Source organism: Amia ocellicauda, chromosome 6 (genome assembly GCF_036373705.1).
Source record: "Amia ocellicauda isolate fAmiCal2 chromosome 6, fAmiCal2.hap1, whole genome shotgun sequence".
NCBI lineage: Eukaryota > Metazoa > Chordata > Actinopteri > Amiiformes > Amiidae > Amia > Amia ocellicauda.
The window spans coordinates 22357604-22381893 of NC_089855.1; the positions used below are offsets into that span (position 1 = coordinate 22357604).

General features: G+C 33.8%; 1 protein-coding gene across 2 annotated transcripts in view; it reads right to left on the minus strand.

Moving 5' to 3' along the window:
• Positions 1-24290, minus strand: part of LOC136751235 (protein diaphanous homolog 3) — a 371067-nt gene that overhangs the window by 117611 nt on the left and 229166 nt on the right. For both annotated transcript variants that reach the window (XM_066706676.1, XM_066706675.1), the window contains 3 exons: positions 10974-11069; positions 6365-6459; positions 4695-4796 (listed from right to left, as the gene is read on the minus strand). In XM_066706676.1, the coding sequence (XP_066562773.1) occupies positions 4695-4796; positions 6365-6459; positions 10974-11069 (293 nt within the window). The remainder of the gene's footprint in view (positions 1-4694; positions 4797-6364; positions 6460-10973; positions 11070-24290) is intronic.

Genomic DNA, 24290 nt, shown 5'->3' on the forward strand with positions numbered 1-24290 from the left:
AGCCCAAATCGATTATGGCAATGTAATATTGTATACATCTTGAATGACAAAGCTTTTTAAAATGTATATACTGAAGTTAATTTAGTTTTCATGATTAAAATAACCATGATTCTGAGAAAGATATGGTATACCATTTTCGTTGTGAAAACATGTAACATCTTTGACAACAGAATTTTAATGAAAATGTTTTTTCATCTAATTAGAGAATACACAATTAAATCTTCAAATTAAGACTGGCAGGATTTTATGGAGGTACACTTCAGTACTCTTTAGTGTTCTATTGGACAATTTTAAATGGTTCTAGGCTTGGAAAAACAGGCACATGACAAAGCACTGAGGTGAAGTATGGTAATTAGTAATTACTCATCTATCAAATTTGTTAGGTATAGTCATGGTTTGCAACTAGAATAGGGTGGTCAGAACAGTTGATCATAAAAAACCTTGTCTTTCTAAACAGCAATGTGTTGCTGTATGTTTTGAGATCTTCAAAAGGCTGAGCAAGATCAGTTTTGATTGGTTTTGCTGATGCAGTGTAACTATGGTTACGAGGTAGTGGTGTAATCGGGCAAGAGGCATTAGAATAAGAAATATGATATATATATATATATATATATATATATATATATATATATATATATATATATATATATATATATATATATTGGTTCATTGTTTCAGTGTACTGTTTTGGGGAAACATGGATCCAACATATTAAGGTTTATTGGGATTCCAGATTTAATGTAGAAAAATGTTAATATACAGAAGCAAATAAAGCAGAATTATAGAAAGGAAAAAGGCAGTTTAATTTCACTGAGTCTGGTGATATTTTGTCATATTGATTTAACATAAATTAACTTGATATTCAGAAATCCTAGTGCTTTGCAATGCAATTTTACTTGCTGCTTACAAATAGAAGTTATATAAAGTACAATGACTTAATATAGATACCTGGCCACAGTAATACACACACGTCAGTCCCTTGTGCTGTTGAAGAAAGTAGTACGAAGAGGAAAAAAAAAAAAAACAGGGAAAAAACAAAAAACAAAAAAACACAGTTTCCTTGGTAACCAGGTTTAAGGGCCGAGTGAGTGCTTTGAAGCTGCTTTGGCCCAGTTGTTTTTTTTGTCTCTTTCATGGAAAGAAAGTTTCATGTCTTATGAACACAAAGGACTTACATAGCTTATCATATACTTTGAATATTTTCCCTTCCTCATTTTATGCCTAGTCTTATACATGGAATTCACTAGGGGCTGGTGTATTCTCTTAGGTGCCAAAACTAACAGTGAAATGAGTAGAGCACTGTATTGTTCTTTTCAGACTGATTCCCATTTTGTTTTCAATGTCTCAGGATGTGGATAGAATTATTCAAAACCATACTAGGAAAATTATTATTTTTAGTTTTTCAAATATTACCAACATCTTCTGTTAAATTGTATGTTAAATAATGGATGACAAACTACTCATAACAGGGTGACAATTACTTAGTGCTACACACGTTGGTCTCTATTTGACTTGGATTATTCAGATCTTGAATAAACAGCATAGTATTACCATTTATAATATTTATTTATTTATTTATTTATTTGAGTCACTTTAAATAATAGATAGCTTTTGAAAAAATGTATTAATTGACTTTCATTTAAGATTTAATAAAAATACTATTTGTCCTGTCTTATACTTTGAGCAAACAGCAGTGAGATACATTTGTACAGTACATATTTGGAGCTGTTCTACATTTGTAGGCATTCACTACCAGTTATTAATTAGCTCATCTATAGACTTCCATTAAGGCCCCTTTACACGGATTGGTTTGTGACACTACCATGTTGGTAGATCTATGGGCCTTCACCAAATTCCCATCAATGATGGCAGTATGTTGTCAAAAATATTACAATACCATGCTGCTGGTCACAGTGCTAAAAATGAATCTGTAAATAGCATGTGAACTCATTATCAGTGAAGAACATGTCACATTACTTTTGATTATACAGAATATATATTATATGTTACACAGAGTATTCCATCAAATTATGGATTCAGACCACTGTATATTTATTAAATATCTGTTTATTCAGTGTGTTTTGTGTTTGCTTCTTTAACCACATTATGAGTACATACATAATTGTAAATGTGTGTACTGATATTTGATTGTTGAGAATATTACAATGTAAGTGTAAGCTGGTAGCACCACCTGCCAAAAATATGTTTTGTTAAATAATTTGTAAGAGCAGATCTCCCTTAACAAATTGAACTAAAAGCTTCTATGTTAATTTCAAAAGCTCTGTGCTGGTGCTTTTGCAATTATCTTTTAAGAACTCCCTGTTCGAAACTTGGAGTTTTGTCTAATGTTCGTGATAAAAAAAAGAGACACCATCACACTTCAACAACTATTAACATGATCATTTAAGAGACGTTAGGAAAGTCTAAAGCTACACGATTTTATTCCCACTTGCTTTTTGCTATGGAAACTACAAGTTCTTTATCTTTAATGCATGGAAGGTTTCTGCAAAAGAGATCCATGACAGCTTATTTACCTCAAGTGGCTGTTTGTGAAATGTGCCTGTCTCTAGTCTTTGTTTTTAGCATTTTTTTTTATTTTTAGGTTGTTTTTTTTAGCATGTGCATAAAGTCTTGTTGTTTCTGTTTCTGATTCTCCTGTATTTCCATGTTAATTTAAATGACTTTAATTGTTTCAATGGTTTAGTGAATTGAGTAATCTTTAAAGCGGACTGAATTCAATAAGATTTTGAATGTGTAAAAGCTACTCATTACTGAATATGTTTAAGAAAATAACCCCACCCCTAAGCTATTAGTGGATCATTAGTTTCAGCAACAAAAAATTACAATAAAGTTACACCCTACATAACATATATAATAAAAAAAAGTTCTATGAGCATCTGTAATATCACTCCAGATGGGGGAATTAAATCACTTACGGCTTTATTTGCTTTGCCATATGGTTACTCTTTCGAAAATCAAGAGTTTGACAAGGGTACAGGAATTGGATATTTAAAACAACCAAAATGCCAGGCAGACAAAGACAGTATTTGCCCGGGAGAATTCATGCAAGGGTGCAAAAACAGATTTGCACTATTTATTTTTTTCTATTACTAGAGCATCTGCTAAGTGTAAAAATAATACAATAACACTAGGAAATATATGATAGTTTAAGTTTTAATTGTATTTAGGCATCAACAATCAGAAAAGGGATGAATTTTATATACAAAGACGAGTAGAAAACTGACTGCTTTCAAGACAAAGACACGGGTAACTAAAGTGGATAGTTTAATAGTACCAACAATTAGGTTATTCCTATTGAATTAATTAATGAACAAACTCATATATAAATGGCATACAAGCATAATTGATGTATTGACAGGTAAACCACACCTGCAAAATACTGAAATAATGTTCTCATTCAAATAAGAAATGACAGAAAACATTCCATAGAACACAACATGTATCCATTACTTTTGCCTCCAATGACAATAGAGGCTGTGATAAATAAAGACAATGGACTACTGCAATGTCCAAATAAACTAAAGTTCCCTATAATGACATGGATAAAATGTGTAACATAATTAATCTGGAATGACATATCAGTAATACCATATTAAAAACGGGCTCAGAAGCGCTAATTTAAAATGTATTAATGAATACCCTACATGCAGAGAATGTAAAGCACTTGAAATTATATAGATTACTGTATATGTTGTACACTGTGCTTACAAATTAGTTTTCACACATTTTGTAAGGGCCATGGATATTTAATTTGAAATTCTCTGTTTTAATAAATCTATTTTGAAGGATTCTGTAAGCAAGCATTTAAGACATAATTGGGTTACCCTATTTCAGTATAATAATAAGAAATTATCAGTCAAACCACAGGTGTTTTCTTCTAAGCTGCTAAGACAGGATTATCTGCATTTTAATTAATACTTCCCCCAGTCTTAATACTTCTGGATTCCTTTTGTAAAACTGATTACCAATTACATTAAAAATTCAAATAATGTCATGCAGTACATGACAAAAATTACGCCTGTGATTGTGATTTCACAAAGTCTATGACAAGAGCTTAAAGTATTGTAAGTTTGCCACCACATACAAAAGACAAGCCGACAAAGTTTCAAAAGATATTTGACATCAATTACAAACACATCAGCATACACCCTCCTCCATAAGCAGAATAAGGAGCATGTGGTGTAATGAAGGCCTATTTGAAGATCTAATGTGGATGCTGAGATGGTGCCTACTTGTAGGTTAACCTGATTAAAAATCATGATCTGTATCATTACTTAGATGGATGGGAGCAGGTGACAGGGCCATTGCCGTCCTGCTGAATTAGTGCATTGGCACCACAGGGGGTGGGCAATAGCAAATACATGGATACAAGAGACGGAGGGCACAGTGACCTGATATAAAGGGCAAGGTTTCGTCTATAAGGTGGAAACTGCAGCACTGTGAGCCTCAAAAGAAAACTGAGAAATAAATACTGTGCTATAACATGGGTACCCCTGAAGTCTGGGATTGTATACATGTGAAGCCCTATCATGGTTTGTATATTACCCCTTTTTTCTGCCTTCGTAGTTAAAAATCTAAATATTTGCATTTGTGATGCATACATTACAATTGGGCAAAATAATTGATATGAATCGATTAGTGACCTTGCTTCCAAAATAATGAGGTATACTTACCACCACTCCAAACTGCTCAGGTTCGGAAAGTTTGGGGTATTCATTTTTAAACTTAACCAAGGCATTTAGTTGTTCTTGTTCAGGGAGGTGCTTTACCAGGTTCTGGTGATGAAGAACACAGGGAGATAAGTTAGATACATATAGCTTATATATGAACTAACTGTACATTTCTTGTAACTGACTGCAAGTAACTTGTCCACTGCAGTGCTCTTTGAATTAATATAAATTGAACAACAGTATAATTATTTCCAAAACAAAATAACAATCATAACATTTTAAGTACTGTGAAAGTGTACCCAAAGAATTTTACTTTATATAAAAAAAAAAATAATAATATTACAAATCACTCAGAATTTAAAGGTTCAAATACAGTAATAGAGCAAATACATTTAAAATCTTGAAATTCAAATGGTTTTAGTGTATTAATCTGTGTTCAAAATGTGGACAGTGGCAAAAAATAATAAATACATTATTGAGAATGTGTGCTTTGACTTAATTGCCAAAAGGGTTAGTACATTATGTCATTCCGAAGAACACTAAATACCATGTAGGTCAATACATTAGTGGGAGCCGTAAACATTACCAGTTGAAGGAATGAAAAACAAGCAATTAACAAAAATACTTTGGCTGAAATCTACATGACTTTAGAGAATATACCTTTCACTTAAATTAGCTGTTGAACACCACAGCAATTACAATGAGTATTTTATATTGGTTGGGGGGGGGGTTCCACACAAAAAGACAATATACAAATATTACCGTACTTACCGTAATTGAAAATATAGAAAATGTATTTTGAAGAATTAATTCAAACCATAATTCAGCTAAGATTTTGTAGGTGTATGCTAGTATACTATAATAATCAATAACACAATGTAACAAAAAAACTAAACAAAAACAAAACATACAGGGTGTAGATAGTATGTTACAAAAGCATGATTCAAAATGCAATGTTTGCAGTGAATTGTTCGGTTTTGAATAAAACACTATGGGATGTGTATCTGTACAAATGAGCTCCTTCGAAGTGTCCACAGATAAGTGCATGTCAGAGAAGCCTGAAGCTGGCCTGGTTCCCCTAATTGAATCGAAAATAAAATCCTGTGGCCTGTATTTGACTAGCATTGTTATTGTCCACACATCCCATTTATATCCCATTCAACTGCCTCCAGACACTGGTCCTAAATAAAATGAGACAATTTTTTTCTATCTTTTATTTTAATTGTGTTACACACAAAGGTCTTATTAAAGCTGTCTCTGTTAAGATTTCAGATGACCGGAAATTGGGTAAGATGCATTGAAAGGGCATTCGTAACTTATTTATAGGTGAATTTTTTAATAATAAATTAAACATGACAAGGTCTTCCTGCTCTACTTGTTTTCTTTTTTCATTTACATCTGACCTGCTTTGTGTCAAAAAGTGAGCAATATGCAAATCAAGATATTACAAAAATTGACATTCAGTGATCCTTTAACTTTGCTTAATAATTAAAAAGCAAAACATTGGACAAGAAATTCAGTTCATGATTTTGAGTACAATAGAGTATATCCCCCTCCACTGCCTACTTTTCAATGTTCAAAATATTGTGTATAAAATATGAATGTGAAACAACACTGGAAAATAAATAAATACCTTATTGTTTGACAAGCAATATATTTCCATAGATGCGTACCTGGATCATAGACTCTGTCAGCTGTTCTTCATCCACCTCTATTACCATTCTCTTGATTTCCTCATAAGGCATTCGGAAAGAACCCAAAAAGATTGCTAAAAATAAAGAGAGAGAGAGAGAGAGAGAGAGAGAGCAAGAGAAAAGAAAACTCAGTGGAAACCATGGGTTTTTATTATGACAGGTGAGTTTTCTTACATGAGATTTAAAGATGCTTACAGCCACTGTGAGGCCATACCTTTACAAGCAATTCAACACAATAGTCATCTTCCTGATTATGACTTGAGTGAGGTTTAAAATAAGATACAAATAAAGTGTGAAGTTAAAGATCAATTTTCAAGCGAACTTGAAGACACTCATGCAATCATGCACACCTGTACACACATACACAATAATATGCACATACTTATACAGAAAGATAGATGGAGGAAAGGAGAGAAAAGTATATAGACCTACTGCCTATTTAAACATTCACATTTTAAATACCAAAGCAGACAAACAAAAACATTTCCACTAATATCATGTCCTGATAACCAGTTTAATATTGGATTCTACTCCTCAAAAAACACCCTCGACCATACTTCTCCTAAGAAGTACCGCTGTGTCTCCTCTCTTTCCTTCCTCTCAAAGAACCCTCGAATGAGCTGTTCATCATCAGCTCAGTGCACTTCTATCCCATGATTCACTCCTTGATCCACTGAAATCCAGCTTCCACACAGCTCACTGCACCGAAACTGCTCTCCTAGTGGTCACTGACTCCCTCAACTCTGCTCGTGCAGCCTCCCTCTCTTCTATCCTGATCCTCCTTGACCTCTCTGCAGCCTTCGACACCGCTGATCTCCTCCCTTGCCGGCCTTAGAACTCTGGAACTGCTCTCGCCTGAATCTCCTCCTACCTCATGACCGCACTTACCAAGGGACATGACACAGATCTTCGTCCACACCTCAACCTCTCCTCACAGGTGTACCCCAAGGCTTCGTCCTGGGCCCCCTCCTGTTCTCTCTCTACACACGCTCCCTGGGCCCCCTCATCGCATCCCATGGGTTCTCCTACCATGTCTATGCAGATGATGCCCAGATCTTCCTGTCTTTTCCATCTTCTGACCCTCTCATCTCCTCTCGCATTTCTTCCTGTCTCTGGTATTTTCTGCTGGATGCACTTCAATCACCTCAAGCTCAACCTCTCAAAATCTGATATCCTCTTCTTTCCCTCCTCCTCTACTGATCTCTCCATCTCAATTGCCTTGGAATCTACCACACTCTATCCCTCTTCTTCCCCAAAGAAACCAGGAGTCACCCTTGATCCTGCTCTAGCCTACTCTTAGAACATCTCCATCATGACCCATCACTTGCTCCCGATCTCGGCTCGCATCCAGTTCAAGACTAGGACTCTAACCTACCACTCAACCAGATTGCACCAAGCTCCCTTCAGACCCTCATTTCTCCTTATACTCCCTGCAGACCTCACAGGTCCTCCTGCGCTAGAAGACAAACTTTATCCCCTTCCTCCAGAGCTGCTCCTTTTCAACCTTTGCCCTGAGGTCAGGACAGCAGACCATCTTTACTCATCTGTTCAGGCTGTACTTGTAATATAGCATCTTATATCCCTGAGCTGTTCAGAAACTCCTGTAATTTTGCACAATGTCTGCTTACTTACACATTGTTAGATCTCCTGCTGTTTTACCTAGGACTTCCCTGCATCATGTCTGCTCTGCACTTGTTACCTCTTTCAACTAGGATGTGTGCTTTGTATTTCATACTAACTGTAGTTGTGCACTTTTGTAATTCTTAAATTGTACATTGTATTAATGCGTAATTAGAATTTTGTATCAAATTGTATTCCTGTACTTTTTAAATGCTTGTGTAAACTGTAAGTCACTCGGGATAAGGGTGTCTGCCAAATAAATAATACAATTATAATATTTTCATCAGACTTGCACATAGAATTAGAATTAATGTCATTAATTCCCAAGATTTGTAATGCATTGTATTTCAGAATGATCACTGTTTACTTATATTCTGCATGGGCAGCTACTAAAATCTGATTTTCTTTTACTAATGTATACAGACATGTCTCTGATAGCAGAAAATTAAATGAGTGAAAACATCTTTAGCTGATTGTAACCGGGACTTGAATTGTCTTCAGAAAGGAATAGGATTCATACCCCGATTTCACGTTTATATGGTACGGTGAAACAGAAATAAATAAATTTAAAAAAATAAATGTGTTCCTAATGTTATACAAGCACCAGAGTAATGCTCTTTGCACCATGAAGGTATAAACAAATATCCCTGGAGTTTTGTCATAATGTTTATCAAGCTAGGAGCTCTGTAACAATTCCCACCCGAAGAGTCTGTGCAACATTCTACAGTTTTTGCTGCATAATTTATTAGTTTGACTTAGATGATTAGCCTCATTTTCATTTAATACTGGAAACAAAGGTCACATGCCTCCTTGATAAAACTCTGAACTGCATAAATCAGTATCTGCTTAAGTGTCTTCACAATATTACTGCTCATGAGAGGATCAGTTGTAATTTGGAGCTCTAAGAGATAATTTGAAGGGGGACACTGTGGGGGTGAAAGGATAGGGATTATGATGGCCTGTTTTTTTTTTTTTTACAGCACCCTCCCACTGCAAAGTGAGCTATACAATCCTCCCGAGGCACGTTTTTTTTCATATTAAACTTTCTGCATTTAATACTTTTATCTGCTAGGAAGTACACCATTGTGCAAATGTTGACATGAGCTTTAGGCATCTGTAAAGTATAAGAGTAGGCCAAAAAAAATAAAAATCTAAATATAAAAGGTTTCCTTAAAATATGACTGGAAAAGGTTTTGAATAACCTTTTGACAGCTCCAGACAGACATTTTGATAAATTGCATGACAGGAATATATATATTTCTGTTTTCTGAAGGCTCTTGGCATTGTTTCTCTGAACAAACAAAAAGCCAAAAATAATGGTACCAGATGTTAAACCTTCAGAACAACTACTTGAAGTAACAAAAGGGCATTCCACTTCTTCCAAAGGTGCTGCAAAGCCTACTCTTAAACCCCGGAGAGCACATAAAAGATCACAGTGATCAAACATTGAAGACCACCAGACTACATTTTATAAACCTGCTAAATGCCATGCCTTTGTCAAGCGCTGTGCTATAGCAAACTGCTCATAACAGTAGAAAATACATGAATATAACTATTTTATTCACTTATTTTTTTCCCATTTAGGCAACACGTATTTGGTTAATTACGAACGTATACTTCTAAATTCCGTTTTGCACCTGCTATAAAACAAAGCTAATTAATTTAATCTCTGTGTGGTTTATTACCAGGCAAACAATATTAACTTCACACCAGCATAGAGGTGTTTTAATGGCAGTTATAGAAATACAAAACATTACTACACTCAAGCATTTCCAGAAGTGTCATTTAAAATTGGACTTAGAGACTCTTTCTAGCTTACATCACCGCAATGTTCAATACCTCTCTAAAGCTGCATTGTTTTCCATCTTTAGATACAGTGTCTCCCCCTTGTTGGGAGCATGAATTTTATTGAGCACTCTGCCTCGGTAATGAAGATAAAGATCCTAGATTACATTCAGGTGATGTAGAGGTATTGTTTCAATTTTCTGTCGGCACTTTAAAACATTTTAGTTTGCTTTGTTTCCATGTTAAAGTCTCTTCAGTAAATGTTTTAATGTTTTGAGAGCTGATTGGCTTCTGTGTATTTCGTGTAACATATTTTTTATTCAGACCATAACTTCAGTGGCAGGGTTTATTGAAAGCACTGTATCACTAAAGCACACCCCAAAAGCATTATGAGCAGTGTATCAGATTATGTATACTTATAAAAGAAAACTATAATATATCAGTAAGAAAAAGTTACAGAAAAAAATATAAGTTAGAATTCTATCAATGTTAACTTCTTACCCTGTCTACGTTTCAACATTTGGCAATATGGAATATGATAGCTAATAGCAGAGTGTGTATGTATGTGTGGCCATGTGTGATTGTGTGTCACCTATTCCTCATTTGTACTATCTGGAAAAAATACATAAAATGTGCTTTTAAATGAATTGTCTCTTTGTTCTGGACTTGACAGATTGACAGGATTGTTATTTTTAGTAGAAATGCTTCAAAGGGTTTGGCCTTCAGGGTTTGGTTTCCATCACGTGTGTTCACACCTCATGAATTCCACTTCTTTTCTCGTTTTCTAATTAAGTCAACCACATTTCACAATAATTACAGTAACAATAAAAAAACAATAAAGTACATGGCAGAATGATACAATACAATTTAAAGTATAAATAAACAACTCAGGATTGAAAAAATATTATATATATATATATATATATATATTCAACTGCACAAAATAGCTCAGGATAAAACCTTCTAATGAGTTTTTTTGTTATAATGTGATTAACCTAAATGTTATATTTAAATGATAATATGAAATCAAAATAATACATTTACATGGAGAGAAAGTAAATATATATATCATAGTTTTCCTGACAGCTAACATAAAGCAATACTTTAAAGGTCCATAATCTCAAACTTCCTAACCAATTAGATGCTGTTTTAAGTCAAATATGCAGTAAAGAGGCCCACTTACAGAGGTTCTGTGCGATCTTTGGTTCCAAGACTTTAAGTTCCTTGATTCTCTTTTTGATGGATTTCTTCTCCTCCAATTCTTCCTCCTCCTTCTTGGCTGCAAATTAATCACACATTTACAGATATTAATTCCTGAAACAACCTGGATCCATATGCTCTCCCTCATTAGGTGAGCAATCACTAGGATAAATAGATCCATGGGTCAAGACAGTTTATGCTTGGCTATTAATACTTGTGCATCTAAGAGGGATGAAGTATAATGTCAAGGGTTTGTATTTCTTATCTTGTATATTTATGAGTTCCTTCCTTATGGGATTAAAACACAAAAAACACAAACAAACATAATACAATAAAATATATGAATATTTTATTAAAAATATGCATGTTTCACAAATGTGATTTTGTTTTCATAATTGTGATTACTTTTTTTTCTTTACATAAACTGCAAATATAGCCAGAATCACAGGCTGTTTTCCTTTAACCTGGTTGTTTTCACATTCTTTAATACAGAACAGACAATAACATTATTAATAATTTATGAAGGCAGTAAAATAGTTTTCCACGTAATTGATACCCCTGAGGTTATTTGACATCATGACCTCAATGGAGATGAATGATCAGACTACAGTAATTAGGCACTGTGCTTGTGTATTTAAACTTGTTTAGTGTCATAGCCTTACAACTTTTTTTTTTTTGCATGTACGAACCATGATGGCTATAGCATATACACTGTTAATTGAGCATGGCTTTAATAATATATAACTGAAAATTAAGAAACAAAACTAAGTGCTACACAAGTGCTTTTTATACATAAACACAAACACATATACAGCTCTGGAAACAATTAAGAGACCACTACAAGTTCAGAAATCAATGTTAAGTGGTCTATAATTTTTTTCCAGAGCTGTATATATACACATGTATAAACATACTATTTTATTTTTCTTGGTTTTTGGCCTCTTTGAATTTGAACAAAAGGTTGAGGAATACATTAATATGGGGATATATTAAAACTTGATTTTCCTTTTTCTTCCACAGAATACATTTATTCTATGAACAAAGTAACAAGTGGCCTCAGGCGGTGATCTCTGTCACCTTTTCAAATAAAACACAATTTCGTCCTGATTACATCTGCGGGGTCAATCACTAATTGCTAGTACGTCAGTAAAATATTACAGTGTTAAAAATAAGTAGAGAAAAAAGAAAAAATAATAGCAAGAAAAGTGCCCTGGCCAAATTACAATTACAATAATTAAATATGATATTCTCAAAATATTAATTTAATTGGTGTTAAATAATGTGTCATTTTATTTCTCAATTTATTCTGCATCTTCCTTCACTGAGCCAATTTCACTGCTGTCACAGATTATCTTTAACTGGATTTTACATTTTTTATTGCACATTCAAGACATGATTAAATGAGATAATGTGATAACTATGCCGAATAAAGGCATGATATAAAACAGGTCTGCAAAAGGAGCTGTCATATTTCTTTAACATTTTGGAAATGTACAAGTTGGCTTACCTCTTTCAGTAACACGTTTAATTGTTACTCAGGGACAATTTAAGTCAAAACTAAGTAATGCTTGCACAATACTTATTCTTCTTCACTAGACATATAGGAATAGCAAAGTTATAAATGTAAAGAGTGAAGTCTATTTTGATTTTGGATAACCTAGAAGTTGTGTGTAATTAATGCGTTTGGAAAAGGTATTAGAAATCAAAGAAAATATCACAAGTGAAGATTCTCAGTTGGGTGGGAGTGGGAAACTGAAGCATCATGATGAAGTCATCCTCTTAAAGTATTTACACAGAGTCTTATAACCTTTAAAAAATAAACCCCCTGGACCACAAGAAAGCACACCATTCCCCGCTCTGGGCTTAACTAAACAAAGTAAGCAGGGAAACAAAGCAATTATTGGTCCAGAAAGTCAAAAACTAAGCATACAGATATACAAGACTAGTGGGAATTCACAGGGTCCCGTCCTCAGGAAAGGTGTTTACTTAACTAAAGCTAGGGATATCACAAGGGACACAAATACCAGAAGGCAGCACACAACTGGGTAATTACACACTATGGAAATTTAAACTCTGGTGACTTACATGGTTTCTCATCAGGAAGACTCACTTCACATACTTCAGTAAGTGAGGGTGGAAAAAAGGAGTGAAGACAGTTTTAGGAAATACAGCTTGAGAAAAAATTATGAGACCACTACAAATTAACAGTTTCTCTGGTTTTACTATTTATAGGTATGTGTTTGGGTAAAATGGACATTTTTGTTCTATTCTATAAACTACTGACAACATTTCTCCCAAATTCCAAATAGAAATATGAATGGAACGGAATGGCTGCCATACATGTAGAGATGCTGATTTAAGGAAAAATTGCAGTAGTCTTTTCATTGTTTCCAGAGCTGTATATAGCTACCCTATGCTATACGTCAGGGGTTTTCAAACCGGTCCTGAAGTACTCACTGCCCTGCTGGTTTTTGTTCCAACCTAGGTCTTAATTACTTAATTGAATGGTATATTGCTTTGTTAGGTCAATTTAGGATTCAATTAAGCAATTAAGACATTGGTTGGAACAAAAACCAGCAGGGCAGGGGGTACTCTAGGACCGGTTTGAAAACCCCTGCTATAAGTCAACAACAAACATACGGCAACACTGATTAAAAGAAAAGTACTTCAGTGAAAGTTTAAAAAAATATATAGTTTTAATCGTTTGTTGACTTCCAAAGAATACACATTATCCAAATGCTCTTGCTACTTTCGAGAAAGGTACTTGAACCCAAGCCATTATTGCTGGTTTCTGTTTTTGTTTTCTGGAGCACATCTATTTATTGTTAATAGCATTTGTTTGCAAATCATCTGAGAGCTGAAACCCTACATGGTTTTCATGGGAAATTCATGCGCTCAAGATAATTACAACAAATTGGCTAGTTTGGCCTATCCTGATGATCAAACAGACACCAGCCTTAAAAAGAAAGAGAAACATGATTCATATTTTTTGCACAGGGTTGTTTTTTTTGTTTATTTTTTTTTCTTTTATTAAATCCCTTGCATCTTTATATTTTTTCTCTTCACTTAATAAGAGACATAATGTAGAATAAAAAAATAGAAGCTTAGCCTTTGTTGTAACAAACATAACAGCAGAAGAGTCATATAATTGGAAAGATAGAACATGTCCAACTACTGAATGCATTTTCATCATATTATTAAAGAACTCCTAAGGACTCAAAGTTTCATTACTAACATTGTACAAAATAGACTAAGCAATACTAAGTTCAAGGTCTGGAGTTTTACTGTACTTGATGGATGAACAAATTGCAACTACAACTGGAGACCAATAACAAGTAAAATGTAATGATAGAATTTCTTCTTGGAAGGTTATATTTCAAATGAATATATTTAAGCATTAAAGGCTAAGCAAAATGGCAGGGGTGAATGTTCTGATTGATAAGGCAGTCAAATTTGGGTTTTAATCAGTATGATGAAAAGATAAATGTCAGATAAAATCATCTTTGAGGTGAATGAGCTATAGCAGACCTAGCCTTACAGAAATAAATGTTTCATAATAGGAGAATTGTGATCTAAAAAAAATGACAGGCAAAAGTTCAAGTGAATATCATTCAGCAATCAATTCATAATTATAAGAGATGAAAAGAATCTATACAATCTAAACACTGATTTGCTATGCATATGGAACATACTGAATCAATTGGGTGACACATCCTTGATTTAATGTAAAAGTACAGTATTTATAAGAGCAAAGCACTACAGAAATAACGAGGGACATGCCTTGAGAATTGTCCTTTGACTGAAGATAATTTAATTAAAAGACATGAACATATGAATACACATATTGCTTATAACACAATGTAGCAAAATCCTTGTCAATTTTGTAATGGAAATTAAGACCTAAGATTTCCACAAAGAAATCAATGAAAAGTCCCTCAGTTTGACCTGTTGCTCTCCAATACTCATGTTGACCTATTCCAATATGTAGTATTGATGTGTACTGACTCACTACCACAAGGTCAAGAAATAGGTCAACTAGAAGCAATCTTCACAGAGGATTTTAAAAAGTGCATCAAAAATTGTAATACTTTTCAAAACAGCAAAATAAATATGTACAGTATGGGGGAAGCAAAACAGAGAATTGCAAGGCAATTTGGCATTTAATTTATATTAGTATAAAAAATAACTTTTATAGACATTCAGTTTATAACTTTATTTAAATAAAATAATAACAAAAAACAGCTTAAATGCAACTGATAACCAGCACTGAGCCTAAGGTTTTAGTTACTTGGGACGAGTTGCTGTTTACCCGACATCATGCAAATTAAATGCAAAGGAGTGTATTAATATGTAAATTAGCTCTATGTACAGCTCTCATGCAGTTTTTGCAGTGAAATCCCAGAAAGGGTTGTTTACATGCTCCAGGATACTTGTGACGCTTACATCACTGAAACCATGGCTGTCATGTGACAACTTTTTCAAATTAAACTGTACAGCTGTGACTTGTGCCTTGCATTGCCAGTATCCTGAAATACACCATTGCTAACCATGAAACCTCCATTGGCAACATACTTTACCTTAAAACCCACAATACACTAAACAGTTATCTAGCATTTACACATGAAATGTGGGCTTACATGTGGAAATAGGACCATTTTTAGATCATTTACTCGAGTATTTGGGATTGAACCTCCCCTCCTTTGTGGCTATCTTTTTTGGCCACAAACCTGATTCTCCCGAGTTTTTTGGACCAAACGTGCATGTGCATCAACTTCACAAGTTCAAAACACTGCCTGTAAACTCCCCGAATGTCTCTGTGTATCACAAATATGATTGTAAACAAGTGTAAAAAGAAAAACTTACAAGACCAAAATTATATTTCAAGTAAACAAATGATTGTAGAAAACAAAGCAAATTGAAACAAGTAATTATAGGTAGTGCATTATAACCTTCAGTGAAATTAAACAAGGCATTCGGTCAGTTGTTATCAGCTAATTAAATCAATTGGCACTCTTCAAATACCACTTTTCAGGGGGATCTTGAGTTTTCATTATGCAGGAACCTATTAATGAATTGTCTTAGGCTAAGGTTCATTAGTTAATCAATCACAATATGCACCTAACATATTTATCACTACCAGTATCATGAGGACTGAAAGTGATAACAGCGTATGTGAAGCGAGTGGTTGTCTTACATCATTAGGTGACAATCTGCTTTGTATCTGTGAACCAGGAAATTAAACTCTGGAGTTCCTTATTACACATTCAGCACATTTATCCCAGAAAAAGAAACCATTCTGCTAAACCACATATGACCAAACTCCATTGACCAATCATGAAAACAACACTGGTTGCACTCAAGCCACAGATCAATTCCACGGCATTTTCAAACTATAAATGTCTGCACAACACAGATCAAGAAAAAAAATATCTCCAATGCAGTGTTAAAAAAAAAATAATGGTATAATAACAATACATTGTGTAAAAAAAAAAAAAAAAGTTACACACACTGCTCATGACCTCATAATCCTCTACGGTGGGAATACAACTTTTCAATTGTACGGATATAAAATACAGAAACATTCTTGCTTAATGTATATAAAGGGTCTGCAGAACATCAAAGTGTGCTTGTACCTCATATTAGCTGGCATTTGTCTTTCATGAAAGAAAATAAAAAAACATTGCTGCAGCTGCTATTTCCAGTCATGTAAGTACATCAGGTCAAATTCAACATAATTCTTTTTAAACTGCAAAGCTGTTCAGCTCTAGTGGTCCTGACAGGGGTTAATAAAAGCATGCTTAATACAAATGATGTATTTGGGAGATATGACATAAACAAACCAGGTTATCTTTCATCTTCCTTCCTCATAAAAAAAAAAAAAAAAAAAGAGAGACATGAATCTGCCTGGTCACCAAGGTCACTGCATTTCCACTACAATGTTAAAATAATAAATTATGTGTAACCTTGGATAACAAACACATTAAGAGTCACTTGGAAAATTAATATATTGCATGCTTTTCTTTCTAGTGAAATAGTTTTACACCACATCTGTTTTATCTGAATAAATACAAATAGGAAGCTTTTTGTGGAACTGAAAGGTTCTACATGAACGGTGACAATCACATTTTTCGACAAGCTCTAACAACATGGAACCTGCTCAAAAGAAAAAAGAAAAAGGGGAAAAAAAGGGACTGTAAAAGTAATTGTATGACGCGAGATGCCAAGACCAGTAGTGGGATTTGAATAAATCAAAGAATAAAAATCAGACAGGTGGAAGAGATCTTAAATAGATTACAATGTCTAATTCTCAAGGTGTAGAGAATATTTTAAATGCACATATGATAAATGCATGTATTAGGACTGTACTGAAGGGTACATGTTGAACTTTGAGGGTTCAAAAAACAAATGCTGTATGAAGGTTTGAGCCTTCCATATTGCTAATTTGCATCATGTATCAGTTTATTCACTGCAGATTTATATTTGAATGTACAAGTCATATTTTACAGAAAATCGATACAAATGAAAAACAAAATCAACATTTGAAAACACATTATATAAAGAAAGTATAATTATATTAGTATACATGATACAAAATGGATGTTGTTTAAGTACACAATGGTACCAAGACTTGTATAGCTATGGTAAGCATACAATGGAAAAGGATAGTACTGCCACTAATCAAAACAGAATTGCAGTCTGTAGTCTATAATAATATATGTCACTATACATCAGTTTAATAAAGCTACAGTAATTAGATGGGTTTAGTTTTTATCCAACTGCAACTAATACTACAAGCACATCTACTTACAAACAACAACAAGAATAATACATTAAGACCACTGAGTTTATATTCTGAGTACTTTAGGTTGATTGAGAATTTAACGAAAGCAAACAAACCCAAAAAACAGAGTAAACCTGAGTGCCCTAGAGAACCTTGATGCTTCAAAAAGGTTTTCAACAGCCTGGCTAACAAACAAACCTTTGAGGACAGGCCTAATTTATAATCACCTGCTCCTCCTCCTCATCAACACCATCACATGAAATATGTATATTTTGTGACAGCTGTAAATAACCCTGTGTAAATATGGTGCTAATAAATACATACAAATCAATGCTCATGCCACAGAACAAACACTATGTAGTGCCAGCAGTGGACAGTTAGGGTATTACCAAGTATTTCATTCAAAATAAAACCAAAAAAATGGATCAGGAAGTTCTTGTTGCAATTTTAAGGACACTTCAGACAGTTTTCAGAGCTCTACATAACAGCGATGTGTGATAAAGTCAAGCTCACAAACAGAAGTGTGGGTGTATGCTGCCTCGGCTCTGAGCTGGGGACTTCTTCAGATGAAAGCAGTAGTTAAAAGTGAAATGCACCAGTCTTCATGATTTCAAAACATGCAATATGCCTTTTCATATCTGTTAGTAAATTCACTTAAATATGTCTTTAATGTCGTTTTAGTGACTACATGCAAAGTGCTGTCAGGTAGTGATAACCATTGTATCCGGTTTAATTTAAGCTTGAAAAATGTGCAGACGTATTTTATTTAAAGACAATACAGTACACTGGCTTTGAAGCCTTATCCCTTTTTTTGTATTTACATTTATAACATATGCCTTTTCTTTCAATAATAACAATGAAGTACAAGACTATTTAAATGGGGAAAGATTACTTAAGAAATACGAAATTGATTGAAAGAGAGTGATGTCCAAAGACCATAATAACCCTAAAAAAGGATTCAATTATGAAACACGTTTCAAACTTCCCAAAGTAACAACGGTCTCTATTTTACAATGTATAAAACTGGGTATTGGGGGGGGGGGGGGGGGATTTATTTTGAGAGTGGATTTATTTTGAGAGTGGATTTATTTTGTAAGCATCTGTTATTGTTCTGCCTTATTAATTAATAGTTCACCATCCTGCATTTGCCACTCTGCTTCAAATCATCGCCATTGTGAAAGATACAAATTCAGAAGTTGACTATCTTCTTCCTGGCACAGTATAATTTATGAGAATGCATTAGTGGAAGGCAGCATTCAGCAAACCTTTTATTCAGATAGGATCTTCCACTCCAACACTAGAGCCACAGTCTATTTCTTGTTTCCTATCTTTGGAATACGTCTTTGCTGGCTGTAGACCCTGACCCTTAAGCCTCACTTCAGACCTCTTTAAATCACTTCTTTTGTGATGTAAAGATTGTTTTAATTTCAAACCAACTATTTGCAAAACAGAAAATTCAATTTAAAATCTCCGATTTGAATACCACTTCATACATCAGCCTACTTTGCTAGTTGAGGAAATTTATTTTAAAAATAAATTTGTTTGTGTGTATATACATATATCTTTATCTATACACACACACACACACACACACACACACACACACAAATTCATGTAAAGCATTTTATTTTTTTCTGCCACTCAAATCTAAACTGAGGGATTTTGTAACTCATTAACTCACCATTTGTTTTCTGAGTAATTGTATAACTTCAGGGCACTGAACCTTAAAATTATGCAACAAGCATGTGATCTCTGACTTGCAAACCACTAAACGTCATCAGATAATATATACTGACCCTTAGAAGCTGATGTAGGTTAAGAACCATCTTTCTTTTCTAAGCACTATATACACCGTATAGGAGATTTTCAATGACTTATAAATGATTCCCCTCTTTCGCCTATAGCACCCTTGGAGGCCTAAGAGAAATATGCTTAGTGGAACAATTAGTTTACAACCCCTAGTGTAAGAGTATTAAATATTATCTTACTTGGGGCTGTGATCTTCATGTGCAAGTGAAACAGTGTATTTATATTTCACTAAGCTGAAATGTCAACGCTTACTGAAACCTTTACAGTAGTCATATACATATACTGGATAGCAGTGCTGACAATTTCTTCTTGCGGAGAACTGCATGCCCTTTGCTTTTTCAGACCTTCATCCTATAGAACACCTCTAGGATCAACTGGAATTGCAAACCAAAATGAAAGTGAGGATTTACACTATTCCTCCTATACCCTCAAAGTATTTTGGAAAGAGCCCTTTCTAAGACTATACCAGTCATTCGATTTTAAGAGCATAAAAATACAGGCTAATAAGTAATTGATCAAGGGATTTCATCAGGCTGTTTCTTGTAGGATACTAGCACGTCGGCTTCAACAATGCGAGTGAGTTACTTGTTCAACACTCCCACAACCTTGTTTGTAAAGAAGTGCCTCCTAATTTTAGTCTTAACAACACTATCTTTATTTCCTAAAGGACTTGCTCCTGTGTTTTTTGCCTTTTGTACCACACCTTTGGAAATAATGTTAATATGTCTGATAAGTTAATTAAATAAAATGGCGTGAGTGAGTAATTAGAAGAAGAAAAATCAATTGATCTTCAGTACATTGAAAGTCTGCCTGAGAAAGAAAATCCCATGGATAATGAACTGTAATTTAGAAAAAAGAAAAAAAAAAAAATGTACCTATCTTGGATTTTACACCAACTTCAAGCTTTATTAAAATGATTCACCTTCTTTTGATAAATTAAATATGACATTGCATTTTTTGTTTTTCAAGTTTCTGCTAAAAGTTAATTTTTATGCATCTACAATAAATTAGTAAGAAGGAATTTGCAAGTTACCTATATTGCAGTGGTTGTCTAAATGCAACATATTTTAGTGCCTTAATATGTACCTAAGTAGGGATAGATTTAGTCTGTCATTGTGGAATGTGTTCGTCAGCTAATCAGGAAACACTAATATAAAATATATATATATATATATATATATATTTTTTTTTTTTTTTACATAAAATTAAGTATTACTACATTACTTCATTGAAATCAGTATCTGTAATATCTGTTGAAATTTTACATAGGCAGATACATAGCTAACTAAAACATTGATCTTTACCTTATAAAGTATGTTTTGTACGCCTTTGCAGGTCATCCGTGTGTAATACACTGTGGCACAAATTCTAGTTATCATTATAGCTAGAAGCTTTCTGAAAATACACTCAGTAATACAAAGCTAGATTAGGAGTGCCCCCTAGGTACTGACCTAAGTTCTACAGTGTTATTGAAATAAACTATTTTGATTTACATTTATGACAGCTATTTACACCTTGTTGTTTTGTTGTGTTTATTAGGAAGGATGAAAAAAACGTATCAATCTCATCTTTGCATTTTGTCATGTCAAATTTTTATATTTTTAAAAATACAAGGTGTATTACTTAGGCCTTAATATAAACAACGTCTGAATGATAATTTATTTTGGAAAGTTGAAGTGACGACAATAAATGCATTTTAAATTAGGAAGCTTGTTATTTTGCCGATTTAAGTAGCTGAGAGAAGCAATTGTAAATAAATTGCATTGCTTTTATCATTAGAAACAAAATCTACAGTAACATACAATATTGTCAGACCACCGGGTTTCAGTCTGAGATGGGCTTTTCCCACTTCATCAATTGCTCACTCGTCTCACTGTGCTCAGTTTAGCACTAATACGGGGTCTTATGAATGATACGATAATCAGCCACCACAATAGATTTTTGCACTGACTTCTATTGAACCTCCATTCACTCAACCCAACAACAATGTTATAATCTCTTACTCTGTATTTTCATAAAATGAATATCAATTACCTAACACAATGTATCCATACTAACATCAGTTGCATCTTCTTAAAGCAAAACAGATAATAGTAATGTAATGGCAGATTACTTTTTAATGGCTTTTATCAATGCATTCAGTTTATTTTCTTGTATTTATTTATCTTACTTAATTGCTAAAGTATTAATCTCCCTAGATAAAAGGAAAATAGACACATTCCCTTAAAAAAGGACATTTTTAACCTTGTTTCACAAATTTGACAGTTATTCAAAGGATCTCAATAAAATCAAACATGATACTTTACATAGCACAAGTCTGAAGCGTATATAACTTGTTCTATGATTCTGATCTATGAAATTAACGAACATTAAGACATACGTAAAGCAAACAAGGTGACTACCATTTACTCACTGCATATAATCTGAATGAACCGGACATTGTTTTAATTTCATAGCAAAGGTTCACATTTTGAAACACATTTGTTTCAATAACAGTATTGAAATACTTTCATCTGAATACATCTAACAGATCAAATCACGTTCAAATCCACACTAAACCAATAAAAGGCCACATGAGACAAGGAAATGGCCAAGACTTGTTTTCCTGAAGGGGCAGGCCGAATGCGTAGAGTGTTAACAGGGCTACACATATAAACCATTTTATAATTTGAATAATGGGAGCAAGACATTACACACAAAACTGAATTATAATACACATTGATGGTGATGGTGGAAATAAACTGTACAGGCTCAAATTATAGTTTCCTTATAGGCTATTCAGGCCTCAGTGTCAGGTGAAATACTTCCTGCCAGAGTACTTCAAAAGCTCACAGTGAAAGGATGAAATGCACAATGCTGTTACAAGAAAAAAAGGTGGCAATATTTTTGCTTTTATTATATAAATAAGAACTATTTCCTTTCTAATGTAAGACAAATTGATTTGTCTTCCCAACTGAAACTTTGAATTAAAAAAAACGTATATTTAATTTAATAAAAAGTGCTGATTCTCCTGTATCCATACAACTTACATATACTACAAGTTTTATTTTTCAAGATAAGGATGGTAAAACTCCTGCTGACATAAATATCATAGTATAAGGTATGCTAGGCCAAACAAAAATGTTAAACTGGTAATACAGTTATTCAGATGTTGGTATAGATTTTTGTTTTTAAATACAGATCATACTATTTATTCAAAACTTGATAGCACTACCCCTATGGTATTTTTTCTCTCCTTTGTATGTAATGGCACATATATGGAGCACATCACCACATTGTTACTCCATTGTGGTCTCCTTGAATACACTAGGAATTATTTTGGGGAAATCTGGAAATGTACCACCCATTATTCTGCTGCAAAATTGTCCCTAGAAAGCACCAATTTGCAAATCAGAAAGAGACTGCAACTACCACACATATCCTTTGGGAGAAGATAATGAATACACAGACAACAACAGAATGTAATATACTACTAAATGTCTAGGAGAGATTTGCTAGGGCAGGGTTGCACTGATCATCCAGTTCAATTTTATCATTAAAAGCAGCACTTCTAATGTAAAAAATAAGCATTAATTGATGTTCAACACAGAGATATTACACAGACCAGAATTGGGAACCAATACTTTACACTGATCCTTTGGGGTTTTACTTCAGTAATACTGTATCATACGAGCAAGTGACCACCAGTGAATGGACAGTACAGTGGATTTCCAAGCATTTACTTTATTGAGTGAAAGTTGGTGATTGTTAGGAAATATGGCTGGAGCTATTCCTTTTTCTCTTTTCCCTAAATCAATAATTGTACAGTCCCAAATTGGAGCGGCATTGTATACTTTACATATTAAATGTACAAATGTCTGTGGAGTCTTTCCATTAAAGGCTTGATGAATACCTATGAATGCCTATATTGAAGGTATGATGAATATATATATTTGATGTTTGATGCTTTTAAGTATTTTTCTAGCACTGTTTTGTTATTTAAATAGATACCTTTCTTCTGTCAGCTTTTACTGTCACTTCCACCATAATAGGCTACTATTACTTTATGTTAATAAGGCTAATTATGTTTCCCAATATGTCATTAAATGAAAAACAGTCTTGTTTAGCAGACTATGTATTTAACTAACAAAAAGTTAATGGGACAGAGGTCTGTTTGTCAGACTCTTAAGAAATAAATTACAGACTTTTATAAAACACCTCTAAGATATGTTTTTTCTTTCCCCACTTTGTTGTTGTTTTTGTTTTCAGAGATGTTATTAGCAGATGTTTTTTTCCATGAAAAAAAAATGCCAAACTGTTCTGTGATCCTTGAGGACTACCTATAATTGGATATTGTTTATGATCCACAAGCTTCAGATTTGAAAAGCCAGTATGCTTAATTTAGGTGATATTTTCCAGCTATGGTGATTTATCTATCAAACTGTTGGCTTCCTCCTTAAAGGGGTTTGGGTGAACTGCTTAAATCCTTTGAATATTACTTGAAGCTACAACATATGGATGTAAAGATGTCTTTAGAAAGGTGCCTCAAACCCATTCTGGACTGCATGTGTTCACAAACCCTTTGACGACACATCTACTCCAGGAAGAGTTTTAGGTAAAGTTCCTTGGTGTATAAATATTTCCTTTGAAGGATTATCAAGCCAAGGATTTGCACTCTAGCTTTAAGCTAAATTCCTGGGTGAATCTCATCCTCTCACCCAAAGAGCTGAT